Consider the following 23098-nt stretch of genomic DNA (forward strand, 5'->3'; position numbering starts at 1 on the left):
AAGCCCTTTCAGATCCTAAAAACTCCTCAGCAAACACCTTTGCATCTTGGACTGCACCTTCTCTCATGGGCTTCTTGATAATGTGTGGCAGAAGACAATGATGAAGTTCTCACACATCCAATTAGGTAAGTCAGTCCAAAAGCAAGAACAAATCCCTTTCAGTGAAGAAGGATTAGCACTTGAACTAGAAGTGTGTTCTTAAGCAGGCATCGGACTTCAAGGACTGCAGGTAATAACAAATTCATTGTCTATAGCAACAGCCACTCTGGTACTAAAACTGCAGGAAATTTTATTGTTTGTGTATGAAAACAAGGACAAAACACAGAGATTTGTGAATCAGATTCCATAATTTGTTCATCTTCTTCCTCTTAGACTTCACAAACTTACAATACTGATTTTACTGTATTTATGCTTTAAGTAAAAATATATAAAACATATTATAAAATTTACAAGTCTATATTAACATAAATATTACAAATATGCTCTAATACATAAGTTTTTACAGACTAATCTTCTGTATCAGAGCTTGCACAGGTACCTGCAGAAGACAGACAGATTTCCCTGCTTAACCCCTCAGCTCCAGTGAAGTGGAGAGAATATTTTTCCCTTTGAGGCAAAAAGTCAGCCACAATAAGAACTGGCCAGAATACGTAAGTCCACCAGGAACCTTCACTGTGCCATGTTTCCTCTTATGCTCATATAAAGCCAACTGTGGTATATGGATTTTGTTTGCAGAGATAGTTTTCTGCATCAGATGTCAGGTACACCAGTGTGTTCTCTTTGCTCAGAAAGCCAGAACGCTGTCCAATTTCTAGAATTATTTTGGAATGGCTCATCTAAAATTACTTGGCAGTGTAGGTGCTGAGGATATAAAGAACATTTTTCATCTCTCCCACTCTTTCTCTGTAACACACAAACAGCAAAGTCCTGAATGTTCATGGATTAGCAATCTTCACTTTGTTACAGGTCCTGGGGATGGATTTGTGACTATCAGTGCATAGGAGAAGGACACAGTGGACATTCTTGTGAACTATTCTGGACATAAAGCATATGAGATTGCCAATGCCAATATAGGCAATGGGATATTCTCAGCCATGCAGTCTCCACATTTATCTATGTTTGAATCTCTCTTGTTCAATTATATTCAAATTTAAATGAGCCAAAACCTTGATTTCTTTAAAAGAGAAACTGCAAGTTTTCCACATCCAAGAAAATGGCACCTTCAGAAAGCACTTAAAGAGGATTCTGGCTGTCTGGTACTCCACCATCTTTCTTTTTCTTAACTAACTGGCTATTTTCCAATACTTCTATCCAGCCTGGAACTCCCTAACTAAATATTAGTTGAGTTGGAGGTTAGAGATAAGAAGGGTAAAGCCAAGAAATGCCAAACCTACCAGCCCAAAATTCTAACTTGCCATTTAGTTTACAAATTATGTTCTATTCTTTTTTCTTTCTTCTGAAATATTTTAGTTTCTTCAAAAAGCCTTCCACAATTGCAGAGATACCCTGTGTCATGTATCAATAAATAAAACACCAAATAAGTATGAACAAAATAAATATTTAAGAACATGGCACAGATTGCATATTTGCACAACAAGAAAATGATTGTTGACTTTGTAAACAGGAAAACTGCTACAAGAACACTGAATTTCACTGCCTACAGTGAAAACATTGATTATCACTCCTTCCTATGCAAAGCTTACTAACTTCAAGCCACAACCAGGGTCAATGTTCCATTTCAGTGCTGGGAAGCTCTTTGCTTTTAAAAGTTGGCTTGTGTTGCTATTACTTCAACATTACTTTCCCTTCAGAGTCTTCAGACTACTGTGTTTAAAGGTTCATTGCAAATTAATCAGCTAGCAATATTTTAAACATTAAAGATGAATATTTCCTTTCCTCTCTCTGACAAACTGTTTCATGTTTCCTGCCATTAATTTATTACGGAAGAGAATGCCATTTTTCTTAATAATTGGTACAAATCTAGAAGAAAAGTTCATATATTAAGATTTCGGTATTTTTGCTTTAATAGACTTAAGAGATGCTGACAATCTGACCACAACCAACCAAGAAGCAGCTACTGTAACAGATCCATCAACCCGACAACCTGAAAGACAAATCTTAAAACTAGAAAGTCTGCTTATAGTCTGTTATGAACAGGAATGGAGAAAATTCAACCTTGAAACCCTTTCATATGTGGTTGGTAAATAGCTTTACACTGTAAGGCATAACAGGCTTCTTAAAGAAACGTTTGCATCTTTAAATGTGATAATGCAAGAACTGTTTACTGAAGTAACACAGGGTAATTTAATTACAGGAAAAAAAATTCCAAGATCTCAAAGTAATGAGGAATCTGTGACACAAATCCTAATCTGGCATATGACAGCTGCAGAATGAATTCAAAAGATTTTTACCAGACTAATTATCTGTTAATGGCCAGGCTCAGCGGGACACAACAAATTCCCAAGGTTTAGTTTCCAAGTCATGTGATTTGATCTTTAGCATGGCAGATGGCAGACAATGACTGCATACCGCTCTTTTATTCCAAGAGCCATGCACACCATTTCTGTAACCCAGCACTAAAATTACTGTAATCATACATCAACAAAGATACAACGTTACTACTGGTGACACCACTATTTTTGCAGCGATTGTTTCCCACGCTGTGCAGCATGTCATTTTTATTAAGTGCTGTCAGCTCTTGGTGTGCACAGACAAAAATTGAAAACCCAGTAGGATTTATTCTCTCTATAGATCCACAAAGACTCCAGCTAGCTGGATGTCACTTTTAACAGGACACACATGCTTGCTTTTAGCTAAAATATCAGCAATTTTTTTAAGTTGCCATAAGTGCTGACTTCGAATCAGGGTCTGATTTTGCGTTCCTTTTGATAAATACTCTATTATTTTAACATCCCACTTCACCAACCTGTTATTTTGATGGCAGTGGGTATTACTAATTACATATCTAAACCTTACCTCACTGAAAAGACTAAATTCACACCCAGCAGACCCCAGCCACTACATTCTCAGTAACGCTTCACCACATCCCCAAAGCTAGAATTATGCATCCTTGTGGCGAGGAGAGAGATGTACGTTCTCTGCTTCATCTGTACTATATTTTGGGTTATTGATCTCCAGAAAGTAAGAATAATATATACAGGTGGTTCCTTATCCCTACTCCCCCCTCAATTCTAAAGACCTTTGTTCCCAAGTTTTCCAGTACTAGACTGTGGTCATTTCACATGGCATAACCTTTACTTTTTGCATATGCAACAAAGCTGAAGAGCTTCCTCAGCATTACTGTTCACTGTCAGTTTAAGATACTCTTCTGAGATGACTCATTAGGTGTTCAAGGTTCTGTTTCTTTTCTAATACTTTTTTGTAGGACCTTAAGCATCATAATTTTGTTACTTCTAAACAAAATCTTTCCCATTTTGCATTTTCCTTTTTCCTCAAATGGTAATTGGTCTGGTAATACAATCCTCTGACAACTGTGATAAAAATTGTAAACATTTTCTTGGGTAAATCCTAAACCACACATTATCTGCCTGGGGCCTTTGTACTACTGCGTGTAATGAAAATGCTTTAGAAGGTGTTCCATGACAAGATTTGTAGCTGGAAAAAGATCTCTGTATTTTCATATTTATGGTATTTTTCAGATCCCTGCATCTATGACACGGCATGGTTAATTTCAGGTTAGTTTCAGATAACATTTCCTTCCATAAATAACTACAGATGGGAATATTTCTGTGTCCATGGACGAATAACCACAGCTTCCAGTTCTGAGCATACCGATTGAAAGTCTGAGCAAAAATATCACGTAGCGGTGTCCATGGATGAATTAATTTCCTGTCATACAGACTTCCTCAACAGTAGGGCCACCTTAATTCTTTTGTTTTCCTTAGACTTGCAAGATTTGCATCCCATACTGACTAGACAGACATCTATCCACAGTTGTTCTCTGAAAAAATTGTAGCCTCTAGCACAAGCCTAACTTCCCCTAAATCTCATTTCATATCAAATATTAGAAGAGGTTTTCTAGCATTGGGAAAAAACTTACTCTAACTGTAAGACCAGCCACATGAATTCTTTGTGGGACGCAGGTGTGTATACATGCACATTTTCATGTTAAATGGCTTCAGATTTTTGCTATTTTATCTGTAGCTCAACAGCTTTTCCAAAGTTGTAGATAGCCTTTAGTTACAGAAAACACTCAAAACCAACCAAACAAAAATTTTTCAGAAATCTCAGAGACTGTTAGACCTCATTTAGCTGCTCCAACAAAAAACAAATCTTCATTAATCTTAATTTTACAGTGACTATTTACCACTGAGTTCCACTGGATCTGATTAACTTTAAGCTTATTATTTCTTTTCCTGCAAACAGGGAAGACACAGAAGTCATTTCCTTTTTCTTTGCTGATATTTTTTTTTTGTTCATCCTCCAAAAAATTATTGATGATCTTTCTCTAGTCTAAGCAATCACATTTCCTTCATTCTTTCTTCACAGAACATGTTTTCTTAATTGTTTTCACTCTTCTCTGGATTTTCCATAATAAAGCTGTCTCTTGCTGCTATCATTGCATTGAGACAGAGCAGAATGGCCACCTGACGTACACCAGAAACAAGATGATTGACCATACCTTCTGTATGGATGTTGTCTTTCCTCTCCTATGCACAACCATTGACACCATTGATTCACCTTCAGCTGTGATCCTTTACCACTTCAACCAGAACTACCTGCCATTTCCTATCTGCATTGTTAATAACCAGTGAGTCTAAGATTACTCAACCTGCCTTATCCTAAGCTATTTCTGCAGTTTGTCAAGATTATTCTAATTTTCTGTTGTCCAGGTTTCCTGTGCTCATCTGTTTGGTGTGTTCTTTGTACTTATTAAGCATATCCTCCATTCCATCTTCCAGGTCATTTACAGTGACTAGTATAGACAAGCATTCATTGACCTCCACTCAATATAATATTCCATTTTGGCAGTGAATCATCAATAATGATTCAGAACAACAGTATTCCAAGTGTGCATCCAGTAAGTAGTGCATTTTTTCTAAACCACGCTTCCTTAGCTGACTGATGTGAAAAGACAATGTCAAAAAGCTTACTTCAGATACAAGGAAGTAGCCACTATTGTTTTCTTCCCCTTGACTCTCTCCCCAGTCAAGTCATTGTTTCATAACTCTTTATTGTTAAAAAAACACCACCAGCAAAACAAAACAAACCCCGCTCCGAAACCTTCGCATCATACATTCTGTGAAAGCTTTTTGTGTCCTGAGCTCAACCCAAAACAGCACGCTCCCTGAACAGACAGATGCTATGTCAGAGCTCTTCTAGCCTATAGCCCACATAAAGGTAACTGTACCAGATAAGTGGAACTTTTCAAGTTCTAGGTGATAGAGGTGTTCCACTGCTACGTATTTACTCATAAAAGGGGAAAAGCATCCAGCCAACCATCAGCAAGTGATTCACAGTATTGCTTCCTCAGTTTTTTCCCTGTAAGTCTCAGAGTGAAGTTTATTTAGCTCAACCTTAGGGACACTCATCTCATCCAATGAACATCAGCTGCAGGATGATTAGACTCTTCCAGGACTCCTCTATACTCTTTTTCAGGGTTTTCCAATGCCTTGGGAAGTAATCTTTAGCTCTTCCACATTGGTTTTGTCTCATGTCCATCCAGTGAGTGAGAAACATTGTTCTTGACAACATCTAGTATGTACTTTTCTTTTCCTCTTCTGTACTGTAAGTGTGTGTCTTTTCTGATTTAATTTCCCAGGCCACTTAGTTCCCATTCTCTTGGAAGGTCTCTCTCTCGGAAGTTCTAGTCTCTCTCTTTTAAAGACAATCCAAATACTACTTCTGGTTGCAACTCCATCAATATGTTTTACTCTTTCTCACACATTTGCTTGTGGACCCGTCAGGTAAAAAAAAAAACAAAACAAACAAAAAACCCCCACAAACCCAAGCCAACAATATATATGGTTTTCAAGTTGATATTCCACTCTTATGTTGCAGGGCTATCCACTGCTGCATCAAGAGGTCTCAAAGAAAATGGTTCTGTTCCCATTCTCTCATACGATGTTGCACACACTCTGCTGATATTTAAGTCTTATAAATCAATGTAAAGACTGCAGCGATCCCCTCCCCCACCAAGTAGACATAACTCCCATTTGTGTAATCTGCCACATAATACGCAGATTAACATGCCTTTTTTTTTTTTTCTTGTGGACATCAACCACGAATTCTGAAAAGCCTTTCTATCCAACATATCTACTCATTTGGTAGTTATAATGTCAATCATACCCATAGTGTCAAATCACCAAGTAGTCTGCTGCAGTTTCTTTGGCAAATTTTAAATTGCTTTCTAAAAGTTGACTCTGCCTCTTCTGACCCTCAGCCTTTAAGATGAATGCAAGGACTATAATTACTGTTCAAAGTCTTAAAGCTAGGTGAGGAAAGACTCCTTGCCCACGAACGCCAAACTTCTGTGGGATCTGCAATGCAGAGAATCACTCTCTTTGCAGCTGCCACTGACATTCCTCTATAACAGTATATAAGCCTTTTTAAGAGTTGTGAAGAATGCAAGGGCTTAAGGGGTTTTTTTCCGCTCACACTTGCAGGTTAATGTAACATTTCAGCTTAAAGTGCTGTTTCAAATTTCAGCAGAACTAGAACTGCACAAAAGTTGGAGCTTTCTATGTGCTTGCAAAATTGCCTGTAGCAGAAATTCAAATCTGTGCCATTTCCAATACATTTGTGAAAGTGCTTATACTAGGTTAGAATCTGAGACCTAAGATAAAGACTTCTCTTGGTTTCAGTGGCTGTCAACTAGATACAATGCCTGCTAACATGGAAGCAAGTTTCTATTACAGTTGTTTCTCAGCCTGCAATGAGATATCAGACAGTGATGTAACAATACAATTAAATGACACTTAAAACAAAAAAAAAAAGAGTACACCTAAATCCTAGTGCCTGGTTTCTTAAAAAAAAAGAAGTGTACTGCTGATGAATAAGATACAGTCAAAAACCAAGTAGCCTTTTACTGTCATTAGGCAGGAGAGAATTGAACTAAAGCTAAGTATTTGCTAAAACTACTCAGTTAACTGCAATAAAATTAAAAAAAATATCTCATTCAAGTATGACTTTGCATAAAAAACTGGAAAACTGAGAAAAACAAAATTCATGTTCTAAAACTTGTCTCAGTATTAAATAGTCAGCTCTCACTGAGATTAAGATTCTAGTAAAAACACTATATTAATGGAAGTTTTCAGATCTGAATGACAGAAGCCTCTGTGCCAAAAGAATTGAAAGAAGAATATGGGGAATATCAGTTGTACTAATAAACGAGATCTCTCCTGCTCATCCCTTGTTCTGGTTTCTGCCTTCTATGATGGGTATGTATGATAATAGCTCCAGTTGGTGTCCTTAGTATTTCCACTACAAAGCAAATACAAAATTTAGTTTACAGAAGTTATCATCTCTACTAAGAACTTTCAAATCTGTCACTGGAAAATAAAAAATTACTGAGAGAACAGCATGATGACTCTGATGAATACTTCCAAATATAACATCTGTCTTCTTCAGTTACTCATTTACTTTTAATGAGCACCTTATGAAAAATTTCATTAACAGAAAATTAGGGAGCTTTTGGTTTCAGAGAGAGCCACCAACATACCCTGTGGCCCATCAAAAAAGACCTTTAAAATAAGACTTATCTGTAGTATATTCTCACTATTTTGGGAATAGAGTACAGAAAAGGTGGCTCATCCACCTTTTCAATTCTGTCATCGATATTAATCCGCGAAGCTGCAACACAACGCAAGCTTAAAAAGTTACTGTCTTCCTTCAGTGAAGATTTAATTTTCTTTTGTGTGTCAAACAATACATGCTTCATAATTCTGTATGGCTTTTTCTGAGTTTCTCACAGAAAATTCCCCACACACACGTCCCATACATTATATTCTTTTAAACAATTAGCACAGGTAATTTACCATTAAGTTGCTACCCTCCACTTTGCAATGCCTGAAGCTTGAAGCTTGTTTAGCAAGATAGAACCCTTCATTCTCTTCTGAGATAACAAAGGGTTAACTTCCCAACTGGAGAAGTTTCAGTCCGACTGTCCTTGCTTCACAGTAGGATAGTGACAGATTCCAGCAAACAATAGAAAGGAAAAATGCAGCCAAGTAAGGAAACCACTTTGGTCAAGTAAATGTATTAGGCAAACCTCAATGTCAGAAGCACAAAGACTGGAACAGCAGAAGCCTGCACTGCAGAGTTAAAGCCTAGTTACTTTTATACAGGAATATTTTTCCTCACATAGAAACCATCACTAAAGTCTTGAGAGGTAAAAAAAGTTGGTTGCTCAACAGCTTAAAAGAGAAAAGTCAGCCTTGCACCTATGTAGTTAAAAAAGATTCTGTAATTGAGGCTACAAAGCACTAATATTCTAAGTTACAGCATCCATATTGAAACTGAAGATAAAAGGAAACCTTGTAGATGTTATAAAATCTTACAATTAAAAGCTAGATACTTGTCTGTCTTCATACATAAGAATCAAAGAAAGTATCCGACATGGATCTTATTCTCTGCATTACTATTATCATCAAGATTTGCTACAGTCAAGATTAATGAAGTCAGAAGAGTAACTAACTATTTTCAGGACATCCTTTCTGTTATACTGCTCAAAATTAAAAAGAGTTCTTCATAGATCACTGGTTTCATCATCATTTCTTACTACATGTTAAATAGTTCTATTGGAAAACAAAATTGCCCCAAAAGTTAATAGAACACTATATTCCCTAATAAAAGGATACAAATTTTATACATGCATGTTTTATACACCTGAATTCCAGTATCAATTCTGTATTAAGCAGAAAATACAGCCTAAACCTATTTGCTCACTAAAAAATGCAAAAAATATATATTTCGTCAAAGATAAAAATATGAAGGAGCAGGGAAAAGAAAAAAACAAAACCCCAAGAAACACAAGAGCTACATTTATAGGAACATAGCCATTTTCAAAATGCCTTTTTTTTAATGGTTGCCTTTCAAGCTGTGCCAACACTACAACAAACATAAAAGATCTGCCTCCCTAGCAGATTTAGAAGAATAAGCAATTACTACATTAGAGAAAATAGGCTCAGAAATTTCCACCAATTGGTAATTGGCAGCAAAGCAACTCTTTATTTGCCAAACCCCACAAAACCCTTGGGCATCAACCTCTACATATACCAGCAATGAACAAAGAAGAAAAAAATTACACTATGGTTGTGCAAGCAAAGGCTCCTTCCTAAAGTCCATAGAAAAGAAAAAGGCCCTTCTTCCAAAGGGAAGGGAGGTCGCCACACTTATGCACTACTACTGCTGAAAGAGTTTACACAGAGAGGCAGTTGTAAGGAGCTGCTATTTGCAGGCTGTTAGCAGTGAGAACTACGGATTTCCCAATCCTGCTTGAGAATACCTACATCTGCAACTGCAGTCCAAGTTTGATTATTGCCTTTACCATAGAAGGGCAGGAGAATATACTGCAGCAATTAGAAATCTTATACTTATTTTGAATAAGATTTCTAATGATTGGTCATCCTCACTGTGGACTGAAGACAGCCATCGACCACCATGGGTGACTGTAACATGAAAGCAACACATGTGAGATTTAGTGTTAATTAATTTTATTGATTCCTGATGCACTACTCCATCTTCCACATCAATGCAGACCAGTGAGTTTCTACTGTATTAACAATGCAATAGAAGAGGTGAATCTGAACTGAGCATCCTCATTTTTGCAGTTTCCTTTCCTGACTCTATTTACTTGCTTGAGAACATTAAAATCATCTTATCTGAGACAGTAACATAAGACTTCATGGTCAGAAGAGACTAATTACTGTATAATAAATATCCTCAAAGCTATTTTATTATGAATGAAATTAAACATGACTAAATCACATTTTGGATGTTCCTAGAAAGGATTCTCTATTAACAAATCTCGTTAACAAATCTCATTAAAAATCAAACCTATTAGAAGAACTAAAGAGCATATTATAGTGCCACTAAATACTGAAAATCAAGAGTCTCAGTGATGCATTTGCCTCGCTATATTTAATACCAAAGAACAAAAGAAGTTCTTTCCAAGTACTTAATTATGTGTACCCACAGCACACAAAACCAGAGACAGACCTCATATCAAGACAATCTCAGTAAGTGCACTTGTTCTGCAATACATCTCCTAGCAACTTTCAACATAAAAAGGTGCTTTTTAAGTAGTCTTTAGGATTTCAGCCATTATAAAAAGTTTGACACTAAAAATTCCCACTTCTGTTTGAACACAATTGAAACTTTTACAAGTAGTTCATGCAAATATATAGGTATGCAGGTGTGCAAAAATACCTGGTGAATGAGAAAGGATCCTAATATTTAGTCAACAATACAATAGTCCAGGAACCTGATACTGAATGTGATCTACTTGGCAGCCTGTGTTGCTCTGTGTTACTAAATTCACAATGCTGTCAAAGTTCCACATCAGTGTCAAATAAAAGTATCAAAGTACCTGTTCTGTGAAGGGCAGAGTCATTAGCCTCACTGATCAACAGCAAATGTATCCCTGACACTTTTACCTGGTGCAGCAGAACATTCTGTGGGCCACTCCTTTATATTTTGAGTGAGAATAAAAGACCTACCGCATCATTAATCCTGGCAGCATGTTTTTGCAGTGGTAAAACTAAAAGCAAAAGCAAATTGATACAACTGCCACCACAGAATTATTCATTTCAGATAAAATTCTTGACCTTAAGTCATGTCAGTTACTACCTCCAGAAAGACATTTCAGTCCCTTTGCTACTTAAAATAGCAATCTGTGGAAGTGAAATGGAAAGAGGCAGCAATGTTTTTCTTATACCACTCAGCGCTATGTAGTAGTCTGAAAACATGACTCTGCTTCTGAAAATACATATGTATTTTAACAAGTTCCCTTTCACAGGTTTCAGATAAACTGTATTACTTAATCAACAGGCACTTTTTTTAGCAATGGAACAGAGTTAGTGTACGAACAAAGATTTTTTTTTTTTTTTACTTAGAATGTTAAGTGGTCAGCTTCTTTTGCATTATATAAAATTTTAATTTTTTGGTAGATATTAATATTTTAGTACGAATTCTAAAAGTTGTCCTTATTCAGAAGCAGGTTAAAACATATACAGTAATAAGTTAGAAAAACAAAGTACCTTAGATTAACTCAGAATTATTAGATGGTCACAGCGATTTATTCTCCTACCTGCTTTCCATCCAGTGTACAAAGTCTCTTGACTACACCCGAATCTAACTTAATGGCTTCTGTGATGTCCGTCAAGACCTGTTCGAAGGAGTGAGCAGTCTTCTTATTCAGCAGAATTCTCACAGCTTTCCGTGGTTTTACTCCACTCCTAATAACAGTCACTAATTTGGGTTTAATGAAATCTTTACTCTCCTTCACTTCACTCTTTGTGGATGTCAAAGATGTCAAGGATCGAGTGGACCCAGTCCTTATGTTCACACACCAGTTCGGATTGACATTCTTGGTGTAATCAACTTTGCGATACGGTTCATTGGATGCACATACATAACTTTCACCTGAAAAGAAGATGACATTTTCATAATTTAAGGAGTTTTGCAGCTATTTTTTGTCAATTTAAAAAAAAATGACACATTTTTCAGAGGAGTGATTTTCCTGTATTTCAACTGCAGGCCATTTTAAATGGAGGACTGTAAATTATCAGAGCTTTCCACCCAAACAATACTCTCATACAGTGGTTTTAACAGGTGTCTTCATTTAGCCTGCACCAGGGCTAAACACTAACCAGTTGTTCTATCACCCAATGTCCCCACTCCAACTGAGAAAGGGAATTGGGGAAAGGAGAGAGACTCGTGGGTTAAAGTTTAAACAGATTTAATAAAATAAGGAAACCAATACTGATGCTAATACAAAAGACACAAAATTATACTTAGCCCATAGAGTGGTGGCAAGTCATTCCAGAGACAGCAATCATTAAGAAGAAGAAAGAGGGAGAGGAGAGCAGAGCAAAAAGAGGCCCCCCCCAGCTTTCCCATTTATAGTGAACCTGACATTAATGTTACAGAATACACCTGTGGGCCAGCCTGGGGCAGCTGCCCTGGCTTTCACTGCTGATGGCCTTGATCACCATACCATGGCTGGCCACAAACTGAAACAAAATGTAACAGAAATGTGATTCTATAAATTTTATCCCCACAAAATCAGGACAACAGGTTTCAAAAAACCTCTGGTTAAGAAATTATAAAAACAGTAAAGGGTAATGAGAGGGTTGAAGATATTTCCCATTTCTTTTGGATCATAAGTTCTGACTGCAGAGTCTTTTTGCAAGTGCTTGAATTACTTGAGCTCACAATACATGACGTTCAGAGCATTCTCTTGCAGCAAATGTCCAGGTCCTTCCCTGTATATTCCTCAAGTACATACTTCAAGATGTGTACACACATACCTATATTTAATAATGAATTATTTTAAAAGGAGCAAGTTTTAATAGAATAAAGTTCAAGCATCTCAAGATCCTTGCCCTGAAGGACACATAAATTTACCAGGAGTTATTGCCTGTATGCCAAGGATACACTGTTGAAATGTATTCACTTCAACATCTTTTAGACCAACACACACCTGCTGAGGCCACAACTAAGACTCCGAGAGTACAGATATATGAAATGACATCTATACCTCCCCATTTTAATTTCTTTCCTAATTCAAAGCTTGCACTGCTGATATCTCCTGAAGTCATGAAAGGACGGTCAGAGGACAAAAAAATGTTATCACAGGCTAGTAATATACACTTTTATATCAAATTATTTGTAAGTGGTGTCAGCCATGATGCAGACCTAAGGAATTTGTTACTTTTCTCCATTCCTTGGCATAACACAAGGGTGGAGACTAACTGGCTTTTTTTTTGTCAGAAGAGGACAGTTTTCTCTTCTAACTGCTGTTTGCTGTTTACCACAACTCTTTTAATGTCTGACAGCAATATTCAAGATGTAGACCATGATAAAGGATATCTTTAACTCTTGGTTATTTCTGTAACCCTCATCCTTGAGATCTCACAAAAGGTCATCCAAAGACTTTCTTGAAGAAGCAGGTATTGCCAGAAGGATGAAAAAGAAGCATTCCATACTGACAGAACACACCATTCCTCCAGGCAGAAGAGCTACCTATACCTTAAAAAGCTTAGCCTGTTCTAAGACTAAAGCTACACGTTCAAGGTCACTGGTGGAACAAACCAACTCACCTCCTATATACACAGCAAGGGGAGTAAAGAGTATACATGCATCTATTGGACAGTAGAAGTTGTAGAAGTTACAAAATGTATACCTATGTTTAGATACACACTAGAAAACTTTAAAACAATATTTTTACTTTCTGAACTCTAGTTTGGAGAGCTGATTTAGCTTAGAAGTTGTGTAGCTTATTCTAAAAGCAAGATAGCAAACTACTTTCAAACCTCAGAAGAATTACTGTGATCTGAAAGACTTTTTCATGTTTCTTTTCCCATACCAATTACACTGCTTTCTAATTTATCTTGTATTTAGGCCTTCTTGAAAGTGTACTTGCTGTACTGGAAAGAAAACAGATTATAATTGAGTCAAGTTAACATGATTTTGTTTGGGAAAGTTTTGCAGCCAGTTCTGCCTCTACAAACATCACTGGCACTGTACTCCACTGAGGTACAAAGAAACAATTCGGTGTGAGGTTTTATGGATGCCACTGCCTTGCCTGTATCCTTCCTCTTCACTCATCCCCATCACTCCTTCTCATATTCATAGACCAACACACAACTTAAGAAGAACGGTGGTGGCCTAGAAGCTTATGCTGCCTCAGAACACGACATGCTAACTTGCAACAAGTCTCCAAGCAATCCGATTTAATCGGACCTGCTTTGAGCAAGACATTGGATGAGATGACCTCACATATGTCTGTTTCAAAGAAACATCAAGTCATTTGTAAGAGTATTATCTTTTACTCTATATTTTGTAGGTAAAAACCTGAAAGTGTAATGATATATATAATATTTGCTCACAGCTTTCACTTATGACCTGATTTTAAATCTGCTTGGGATTGATTAATGTATAAATACATACTTCTGATAATCTCCACACTCTCCCAGAAAACCAATATTTGTACAGCACTTCATTTTTTTGTGGGTTTAAACCAGTCAAACTGATTTCAAACACTGTTAACAAAGTAACAGATAACTTTACAGTTAAAATCACATGCATAAATAAGTTTGGCTGTTTCACTAACTGCCTTGAATGAGATTTTTCATGTGTCTAACCTAAATACATATCACCTCAATTACTAAGAAAATCTTTTCTGAGACTTCAGTGGCATCTTGATCAGTTATTTGCATATCTGCCAGCTCTAGAAAGTTGACACAACTCCACAAATAGGCATAAACAATACTTCAGATATTTACATTTCTGACTTCGATACGGCCAATTTTATGGTTTGAAGGCCCACTTTCCATTTATAGTCTTGAAAGATTTGAAAGCCAATGCACACTAGCCTTAACTGGCACATAGTCACAGCAGTTACGTTACTGGAAATAAATACCATGTCTTAGCTTACAACATTAGCATTAACATGAATCATCTCCCTAGTTTTAAGACCAGACTGTGAAGCTAGTCACTAATATTACATTGAGATTTGCAGGTAAAGTAGTAAACTATAGACTAATGAGGTAGAAATATCTATTAAGCAACACTTTCTTCTTTTTTTTTTTTAATGCAGAATTACAGATGGAGGTTACAGCTGGGACTCTGAAGCCAGCCAAACTATTCTACAGCAGAAAGCTTAACCAGGCTGCAGAGGAGTTTTGGCAGAAGTATTAAACCTCCTTATAAGCTGGCATTATAATTTCAACAGAGCATATGTGCCATCCATCCGACACTTCATGACAGCACCCAGAGCAATCTAAAAGTGTCAATTCTTCCACAAAGAAATGCTGCTACTACCAAAAATTCCTCAAAGGGGGCATATGCTCACTTAAAATGAGTAACATCTGCTGATATTTTGGGTCACAATATAATCAACAAATGGAGTAAGTTTACTTCTGATTCTCTATGTCTTGTTAACATTAGAAAAACAACTAGAAGACATGAAACATTGCCTATTATCAAGGAAACATTACCTGCCTCTAAATAATTCACCTGCATTGCATTAATAACCAGATGCACTATCCATGACCTGTGTGTGTGCAGTGTGTATACAGTTTAAGCACATCATAGAAGGATTCCAGTTCCAGAGAGCTAACAGTCTAAACATAATACTCACCATTCCCTCACAACAGTAAAATACAGACGATGAACACAGAGACTGGATAAAAGAGAAAACAAGACTATATTCGTCAATCTGACTGATAAACAGCCATAGACCATCAGTTGCCTAAATACTGTTTTGTTTACTTAAAAACTTATCTACAAAGGTTTTCTTTTGCAATCTGTTTCTTCAACACCATTACTCACAGGAAACATGCCTAGCTCACCGTTCAAGATATAAAGGCAGGGATAAAGAGAGCAGGGTGCACATGAACTCTCCAAAATTCAGCCATCCAATTTTAGGTACTGATAGGAAAAGAAGGATATATCTTGTCCTTCTGCATCACAAGTGTACATCACCTGCAACTATGTGCAGGTTTGAGGAAACACAGCTGCCTGATAACTTGGGGTTCTTCACAGCACAAGTTTTGCGAGTTGAAGCACACTGTTAGGCATTTAACAAATAGCCTAGAAACATTCAGACTTTTTGTCCTTAAAAAAAGAGGCTACAAAACAAAGACTTGTAGATATTTCATTTTTCTTAGCATTAGGTTAAAAAACAAACCATGGATACACCATGTAGTGGGTAATGCAAGAAAGAAATTAGGCATACAACACACAAAAAAACTGAGTTGGGGTATTCGAAACAAAAGTGTCTGAACAAGGTTTTCCGGCTTGCTTTTTGGAAGGTGTTAACAAGCACTAACTACTATCTCCTGAGAGTCACATAAAGCATCATGTTTTTAAATGACACACTGCATAACAGAGAATGATATAGCTGACACAGGTAAAAACTTGCCTACAGAAAGAAAACCATTAGTCTCTGTATTTTTTAAATGTGTGTTCCCCTGTGAAGCACATCGGAAAGGGCAGGTTTCTAGGTACATTTCAACTATCCATCCCACGTTCCTCAGCTGCTTTTGGTGGAACTCATTAGTTTCAAGGGTGCCAAAAGCTGCTTATTCAGTATAGCACAGTAGTTATCAGGGCTACCAGCCTTCTAACTTTAGGAATCACAGGAGAGTACTCTTTTTGTGTTCTGTAACACAAAGCCCAGCACATTTCCAGAACAGTATATTTATGGCATGTATAAAAGGACTGATCTAAAAAAAAAAAATACACAACCCCTTTTATGAAGGATTAGGTTATTTAGATCTCTCTCTCCTTCCTTTCACAGAACTAACTTCCTCATCAGTTTCCTACAATTGCTTCCCTTTCACATTACCTCCAATAACCCTGTGTAAGTCACAATCTTTCATCATCTACAGCATTTAAGCTCCCCGTGCACTTTTTAAAACCTGGGATGACAACCAGGATTTTAACAGATGACTAATTGCTCCTAGTTCTTTTGACTTTATTTAGTCAGGAGGTACAGATGACATCTTCCTACAAGCTTTCACAGAATCACAGAACAGTTGAGGCTGGAAAGGACCTCTGGAGGTCACCTGGTCCAGCCCCCTGCTCAGGCAGGGTAACAGCTTTCATAAGACCGTTAAGACCACCTGGTATCAAACCCACCTAATACCACATGCCTCCTCCACAGTAAGTAAATAACTTTTCAGGTAAACTACATTTCTCCCGTCCCTGGAACTAGGAGATGCATAGTGGTGGAACTATTTTATTTTCCTTGGACGGGAAGTTAACTAACAATTACATCCATATTTCACATCCACACCCCATTGCTCCGGGACTATGTAACTACAATGATTTGAACATATACTTGGAAGCATATGCTTTTAACGTTTTTAATCCTTCTTTTATCCTTCCTTTTTACCTTTCCTTGTCAAACCTGCTACAGTTGCCTCTTTTTAAAGCATTACAGCTTTTGGCTTTAGCACAGGAAGGTAATCTTACCTTTTGGAAGAAGCAAAAATACAAACTGCCTACTTGGTGTTACCATCTGCTTGCCCAGACAAAAGAAAAGATATTCTTGACCTAATATAACAGTGTGAATCGACTAGAATCACAGGTACTTAAGCAGGATTAAAATGTAACATGCAGTAACAATAACAATGATCTAAGACAGAAAATACTTGGATTGTTCAATAGCTCATTTCAAAAACATTCGTTTACTCTGTATTAGTGTGGCAGAGCCCATTTCTTTAAAGCAGATTCTGTCCTGTGCTACATGTCCCAACCATGCATAAGGACTGACCTGCTCAGAACCCTCCCACCTCCTGCCCAAAGACTTCCCTACAGATGCCTGCCGAATGTCTGCACAACTGTGCAGACGAAACTACTGACGTTTTATAAAGGACTGTATTAATTAAGCATTGCAGTTGAAAGAACAAAGACTCTTAGCAATGCTGCCTACCTATTTCCTTGCCACATGCCAAATCAACATAACTTTTCTTGCCAGGAATAGAGTCTACACTTGGTTTCCTCTCACAAAATCCAACGTCTCCCAGCTTTGCAGCAGACCTTAACAATCAGGATTCTCCATGTCTTTCACTACCAAGACAATGAAAGCACAGCATAGCGAGACAGAGCACGACTGACATCAATGTAAAACACAAACCTCAGCACTAAAGAACTGCACAGTTCTTACTATTACCATTGTGTCATACTTTAGGAAGCTTACATTTTTAAAGAAAACTGAAGGATTTAGACAAACTAACTTGGATAGAGAATAAAAATGAAACTATTATTCCACCATTGCTATTGAAGGGAAAATATAAAATTATACAGGGAACCTCCTATTTAAAAGTAGTGTAATGTCTGACAGTAAAGTTGAAAGAAAGAAAACTATAAGAAAGTCATAATATTCCCAACTCCCATTCCCTCTCTGGATCTGTCTGCTCAAACAAGATCAGGAGCAGACAATGAAATTCTTCACTCCTCCCATTCTAAGAAAGCAATGAAAACTGTCAAACTCATGAGCCATAATGTTCCCTAATCTACAGGGGCTGTTAATATAAATTATATTTGCTAAGGCTGGTCCAGCAGAGCATGCTTTTTTGACTGTCCTAATCAGTTAAGAAAAGCAATATGCTTAAAATGGAGCCTGTCAATTTTTGACTAATAAATGTGATCCGGTCAAATTTTTAACTGACTCAACCTGTAACTAATATTTGAAATCTACAGTATGTCTGTGCATTAGCTATTTTCCTCTTAAAATGATAAACAGTAACACAGATCGCCAAATACAGCTAAACCCCAAAAAGCATTAATCAGTGACTCAATTCAGCCAGTTTGGACTACTATGATATAGAATTTGATACTGCCAGCTTTTATACCCCAGACAGATATTAACCTGATAAATGGCAAATAGGCCTTAAAGAGCTTGCCTACACTGGGGCACATCAATGTCCAAGAGCTACACACAGAGGCTCGAGTTGTGGCAGGTTTAATGCAGATCTTGCTGGCTTGGCAAGGGTGGCTGAGCACTCGCCTTTTGCTCACTTCATAGAGCTGCCACTACTGAACCTGAAATGCTGCAATTCCGTTGTACCAGTTCAGCAACACTGATGACATGCAAACAGACTGGTCAAATCGGGATTGCATCAAGTAGCCTTGTTCGGTCTTGTGTTCAGCCAGTAGCTGGCATACATAACAGCACTTGAATTTTATTTTCCTTTCTGAAAATTAAAAAGCAATACAACAAAATACCATTCAAAACTAATTCTGGTGCTACTGCAGTTCAAGCTTTAGGTTATCACCAATGTTGAAGTATTTATTCTAGAGCAGAAATTCAAGCTTACTGTGCTGGAAATACAAGTAATAAAGAAAATAAAAACAAATCAGACCCTCTTCCAGCATCTCAAGAACAAAATAGCTGTGAAAGAGCTCAGATAATTTCAAGAAATGATGGATTCACTACTTATTTGCTTTCTTCCCACCCCTGTATATGCTTTCCTTTCTCTGTGTGTTGATTAGACTTATACTGGTAAAGTTTTTGGCATGCTAATTGGAGAACATACTAATCCAATTATGATGCTACAGGATTTTCTTAAGATTCCCGAGAGTTGTATTGGTCATGGATAGATGACTAAGTAACTGGGACTCTTTTTTTTTTTTTTCCCCTTCTATTTTACTGAGAAAGCATAGAAGTGGCACTTCAATTGTGGCATTTGCTTTGCTTTATTCTTCTAGAGAAGAGCAACGATAAAGGTCACACTTTCAACGAGTATTTGAAGAGACAGGAAGTAAGTTTTTGCTTTCAGTTATCAACTTAAATAGAGTTGTGAGAGTATACACTGCATTTATACTGTTGTCCAGCAACTCATTTTCCCTTTAGGCCATAAAAGCTTAAGATCATTCCTTCAACATTTCAAAAGTCACCCCAAGTTATCATTAGTTTATCCAATTTTTGCTTCATCTCCTTTCCCTACCATCCCCACTCCAGCACCTCCTTTTTTTAGCTATCTCTAAATTAATCACTAAATCATAGATAAGTTTTTGGCTGATTTCACATTTATTTTATTACCACAGAGCTGGCATTTAACTCTGCAATCGTTTCACATTTCCTCTGTTTTGACTGTGGAACAACCTTACAGTAGATCACGTAATCAGGAAAGTCCTCAGGCACTATGTTACTATTATAAAATGCACTTTCATGCGTATTTTTTTTGAGTGAGACCCCCTTGATGCAGAAAATGCTGTAGCCTATCCCTTCCTCTTGCACATGCTGGAGTGGCTGGTCCCTAACTCCCAATGCCTTTAGTGGTGCATTATATAAAGGTCTTCAGGTTCCCTTTCTCATCAAATTCTCCAGGTGCAATTCAGCATTGCTTTGAGAACTGAAGTTTTGAAATCAAAGCTTAAAAAGCTGAAAGCCTAAAAAGTAGGAGGCATTAGAAGACCTATAAATGGTACTTCTTCATTAATGCAAATCAGCTACACCTGGCATATAGAATCACTGGGTGGAAGACTGCAGTGGTTGATGTATTAGATACCTAAGAAGCAGCATCAAGTGAAAATTATGAACCTCACAGTGTGCACAACTTAACCAATACATTTGAAAGGCTGATTCATGTAATGCTGAGTTTAAACTGTATTTTAAGACATCATAAGAGAACATGGGGGAAATCCGCTCCTTGTTCTGGTAATTATCATTCCCTACAAACAAGAGGCATATGTTTCATTCAGAAAAAAAGTACTTCTGGACTCATTTTAAGAAGTAGTCAAGCGCTGCTGTGCTCAGATTTGCGAGGTCTACATAACCTTAGCAGCTAAGTCCCATTATCAAAAGCTACTTAGGGACAATTCTGAAAAGAATTTGATTCTATAAAATGCTTTTGGAAGTCAGACAAGGTAGATATTTCCCTCTATGAATATAGACTCTGATCACATTTGAAAATTGGACTTTACACCAGTTTGTTTTAATAAGTAGTAGGGTATAAATATCCCTTTTTACAGCACACGGGCTTTCTCTCAGAAAGCTTAAGCCACTATGAGGCACCAATGACAGTGTAATAACTGCTGAAGAACTAAATTAAAGCATGTTCATCTCTTACAAATGGTGATGACTGAAAGGTTACCAAGAACTTTACTATGGTTCTTGTAGATTAAAAGGCTACCTGCTGCTTACCCACCATTAGTCAACCTCCACACATGCAGACAACACTCGTCTGGGTGATGGGAGAACTGGACAGTCCATACTGGGAAAATGAGGCCTACTGCACCTCACAGCAGCAGGCAACCCTGGCCCACTTGCCATCAGGGGCTCCACAGCTGCCAATTTTCAGCTACGCGACCTCAGCTTTGATCAGAGTAGCAAGAAGAAAGCACACCACAGGGAGAGCCTGCAGCCCACCCCCAGGCCCCATGCCACCTCTTCCCAGACCTCGACATGCCAGGCCAGAACCGCCCACAGCCTAAGCCCTGCTTGCCCCTGGCCCACTGCAGCCCCCTCACCTTCCACCAGCTCATCCAGGCTGGTAAGCTTCTTGCTGCCATCGATGGTGTAGATGGTGCGGACACCCTGCGGCAGGTTCACGTTGTCCGACAGAGACCGGGTGAGCTCTACGAGGAGGGCGTCAAAGGAGCGGAAGCGGTCGGGGGAGATGGCATACACCAAGCCCTTGAAGTACCTGTCGCCGTTGCGGTAGAAGCGGGCTTTGCGGGCTTTCTTCTCCGAGCTAAGCGCCTGCAGGGTCCGCGTCCGGTAGAGGCTGCAGTGGGCGCTGTGTGCCGGGCTGGGGATCAGCCCATTGCCCCGCGGCCCCGCGCCGCCGCCGCCGCTGGAGCCGGTGCCACCGCGGCGCGGCCCGGCGCGCTGCTGTCTCTTGTCCCGCTCCTCGAAGTGCTCCAGCTCGATGCTCCGGTTGCTCGACATGGGGAGCTGCCTGGCCACCCTCCCAGCTCCGCTGGGACTCAGGCCGGCTACAGACCGCTTAGCCTGCCCCCGCGCTAGCAAGGGCTCCGGTCGCCTAATTCAGCATCGCGCCCGCCCTCCCTCGCCGAGAGGGCTGCGGGTAACCGCGGCGCCCGACCTGCTCCACAACCGCAGCCGCAGCTGCCGCTAGCTCCGCCGTTACCCGCTGCTCCGCCCGCAGTCGCGCACAAAAGCATCCCTCATGCCTTAACTCGGCGGCTACAGGCAATGCCGGGGAGGGAGGGAGCGAGCGGGCAGGAGCCCCCGCGCCGTGCCCATGCAGGCTCGCACAATGCGGAGGGCGCCGTGTGCCCCTCCTCAGCCCCTTCTCTGCTGACCCCGCCGGGGAGAGGGGGTGGAGACGCAGCGCCTATTCCGCCAGCTCCCGGCCGGCTCCGGCTCTGGTCCCGGCGCGGGGGCACCAGGGCCCCTGCGGCGCCAACAGCCACCAGTCAGCGTGGGGAGCGGCGCAACCTCCCGGCTCCTCGGCGGGCAAGGGCGCTGCTACCGCCCGCCTCGGAAAGAAGGAAACAACCGCTGCGGATCCGGGGGGAACAGCGAGCTGCGGCCCTGCGCCGCGGTGCCGGCGGGCGAGCAGGAGGCGGGCGGGGCTGCTGCCGGGCCCTAGAGCCGGGCGGGCGGTGCGGCCGATGTGACGAGGGCGGGGGCGGCGCCATCTCGGCTCGAGGCGGGCGCGGTGGCGCCAACGTCCCCATCGGCGGCGGGAACGGGAGTTGAGTGGGACGAGAGCGGCGTTGGTGACACGGCCGGCTCCTCGGCGAGGCTCAGGTGATGAAGCGAGAAGGGAAAGGGGTTCTTGTGGGAGAGGAGGATGATTCTGGGGAAGCAGCTTCCCTGCAGGGGCAGCTCTGGCCTTCTCCTGGCGGCTCTGACAGGACCGGTCCATCGAACCGCCGCCCCCTCAGGCGTGCCGGTGGAGCTGCCAGCTAGCCCGCTCCTGGCCTTGCTTTGGCTCAGTTACAAGTTAAAACACTAACAATGCCTCTAGGGCTCCTTTCTATATCGCCTTCTCCCTAAAATACATCCCTCGGACAGAAAATGGCGCACCCCTGTCCTTTCCCTCTTTAATTTGTGAGCTCCCCACACTCTCTGAGGAACCAAACAAGCCCAGCTCCCATTCCCACAGTCTTAACCTCCTAAATGTGCTTTAGCCTACGGTTTACAGCTTCCCCAGATAGCTTCTCAGTGCTCCCCAGGTTGCTCAAGTCAAATTCCCCTGTGGTAGAAATGGCCGACAGATGTATTGAAATGGATTCAGCTTCAACTTCCGACTTATTTTCAACTACTACAGCATATATTTTCTTTTCTTCACATAATGAGTACATAAAAAATGTAAAGGTATTTACAACTAGGTACAGATTTTCACTTTTTTTGAGGTCTCTTGCCTTGAGAGATTCTAGTTGTGTTACATCATAACAGGTGGTCACAGTTTCTGCTCTTTTGTTCTGGGCC

The 23098-nt window shown here is 39.7% G+C and overlaps 1 protein-coding gene across 5 annotated transcripts in view; it reads right to left on the minus strand.

Annotated features, from left to right (window-relative positions):
* DCLK2 (doublecortin like kinase 2) overlaps positions 1-22222 on the minus strand; it is an 87564-nt gene extending 65342 nt beyond the window's left edge. For all 5 annotated transcript variants that reach the window (XR_011048362.1, XR_011048361.1, XM_068402801.1 and 2 more), the window contains exons 1-2: positions 21166-22222; positions 11270-11604 (exon numbers count right to left, since the gene is read on the minus strand). Coding sequence is in view for 3 of the 5 variants with exons in the window: in XM_068402801.1 (XP_068258902.1) it covers positions 11270-11604; positions 21166-21586 (756 nt within the window). In the remaining 2 variants the exon portion in view is untranslated. The remainder of the gene's footprint in view (positions 1-11269; positions 11605-21165) is intronic.
* Between the last annotated feature and the right edge of the window lie 876 nt (positions 22223-23098).

This window comes from Nyctibius grandis, chromosome 6 (genome assembly GCF_013368605.1).
Source record: "Nyctibius grandis isolate bNycGra1 chromosome 6, bNycGra1.pri, whole genome shotgun sequence".
NCBI lineage: Eukaryota > Metazoa > Chordata > Aves > Nyctibiiformes > Nyctibiidae > Nyctibius > Nyctibius grandis.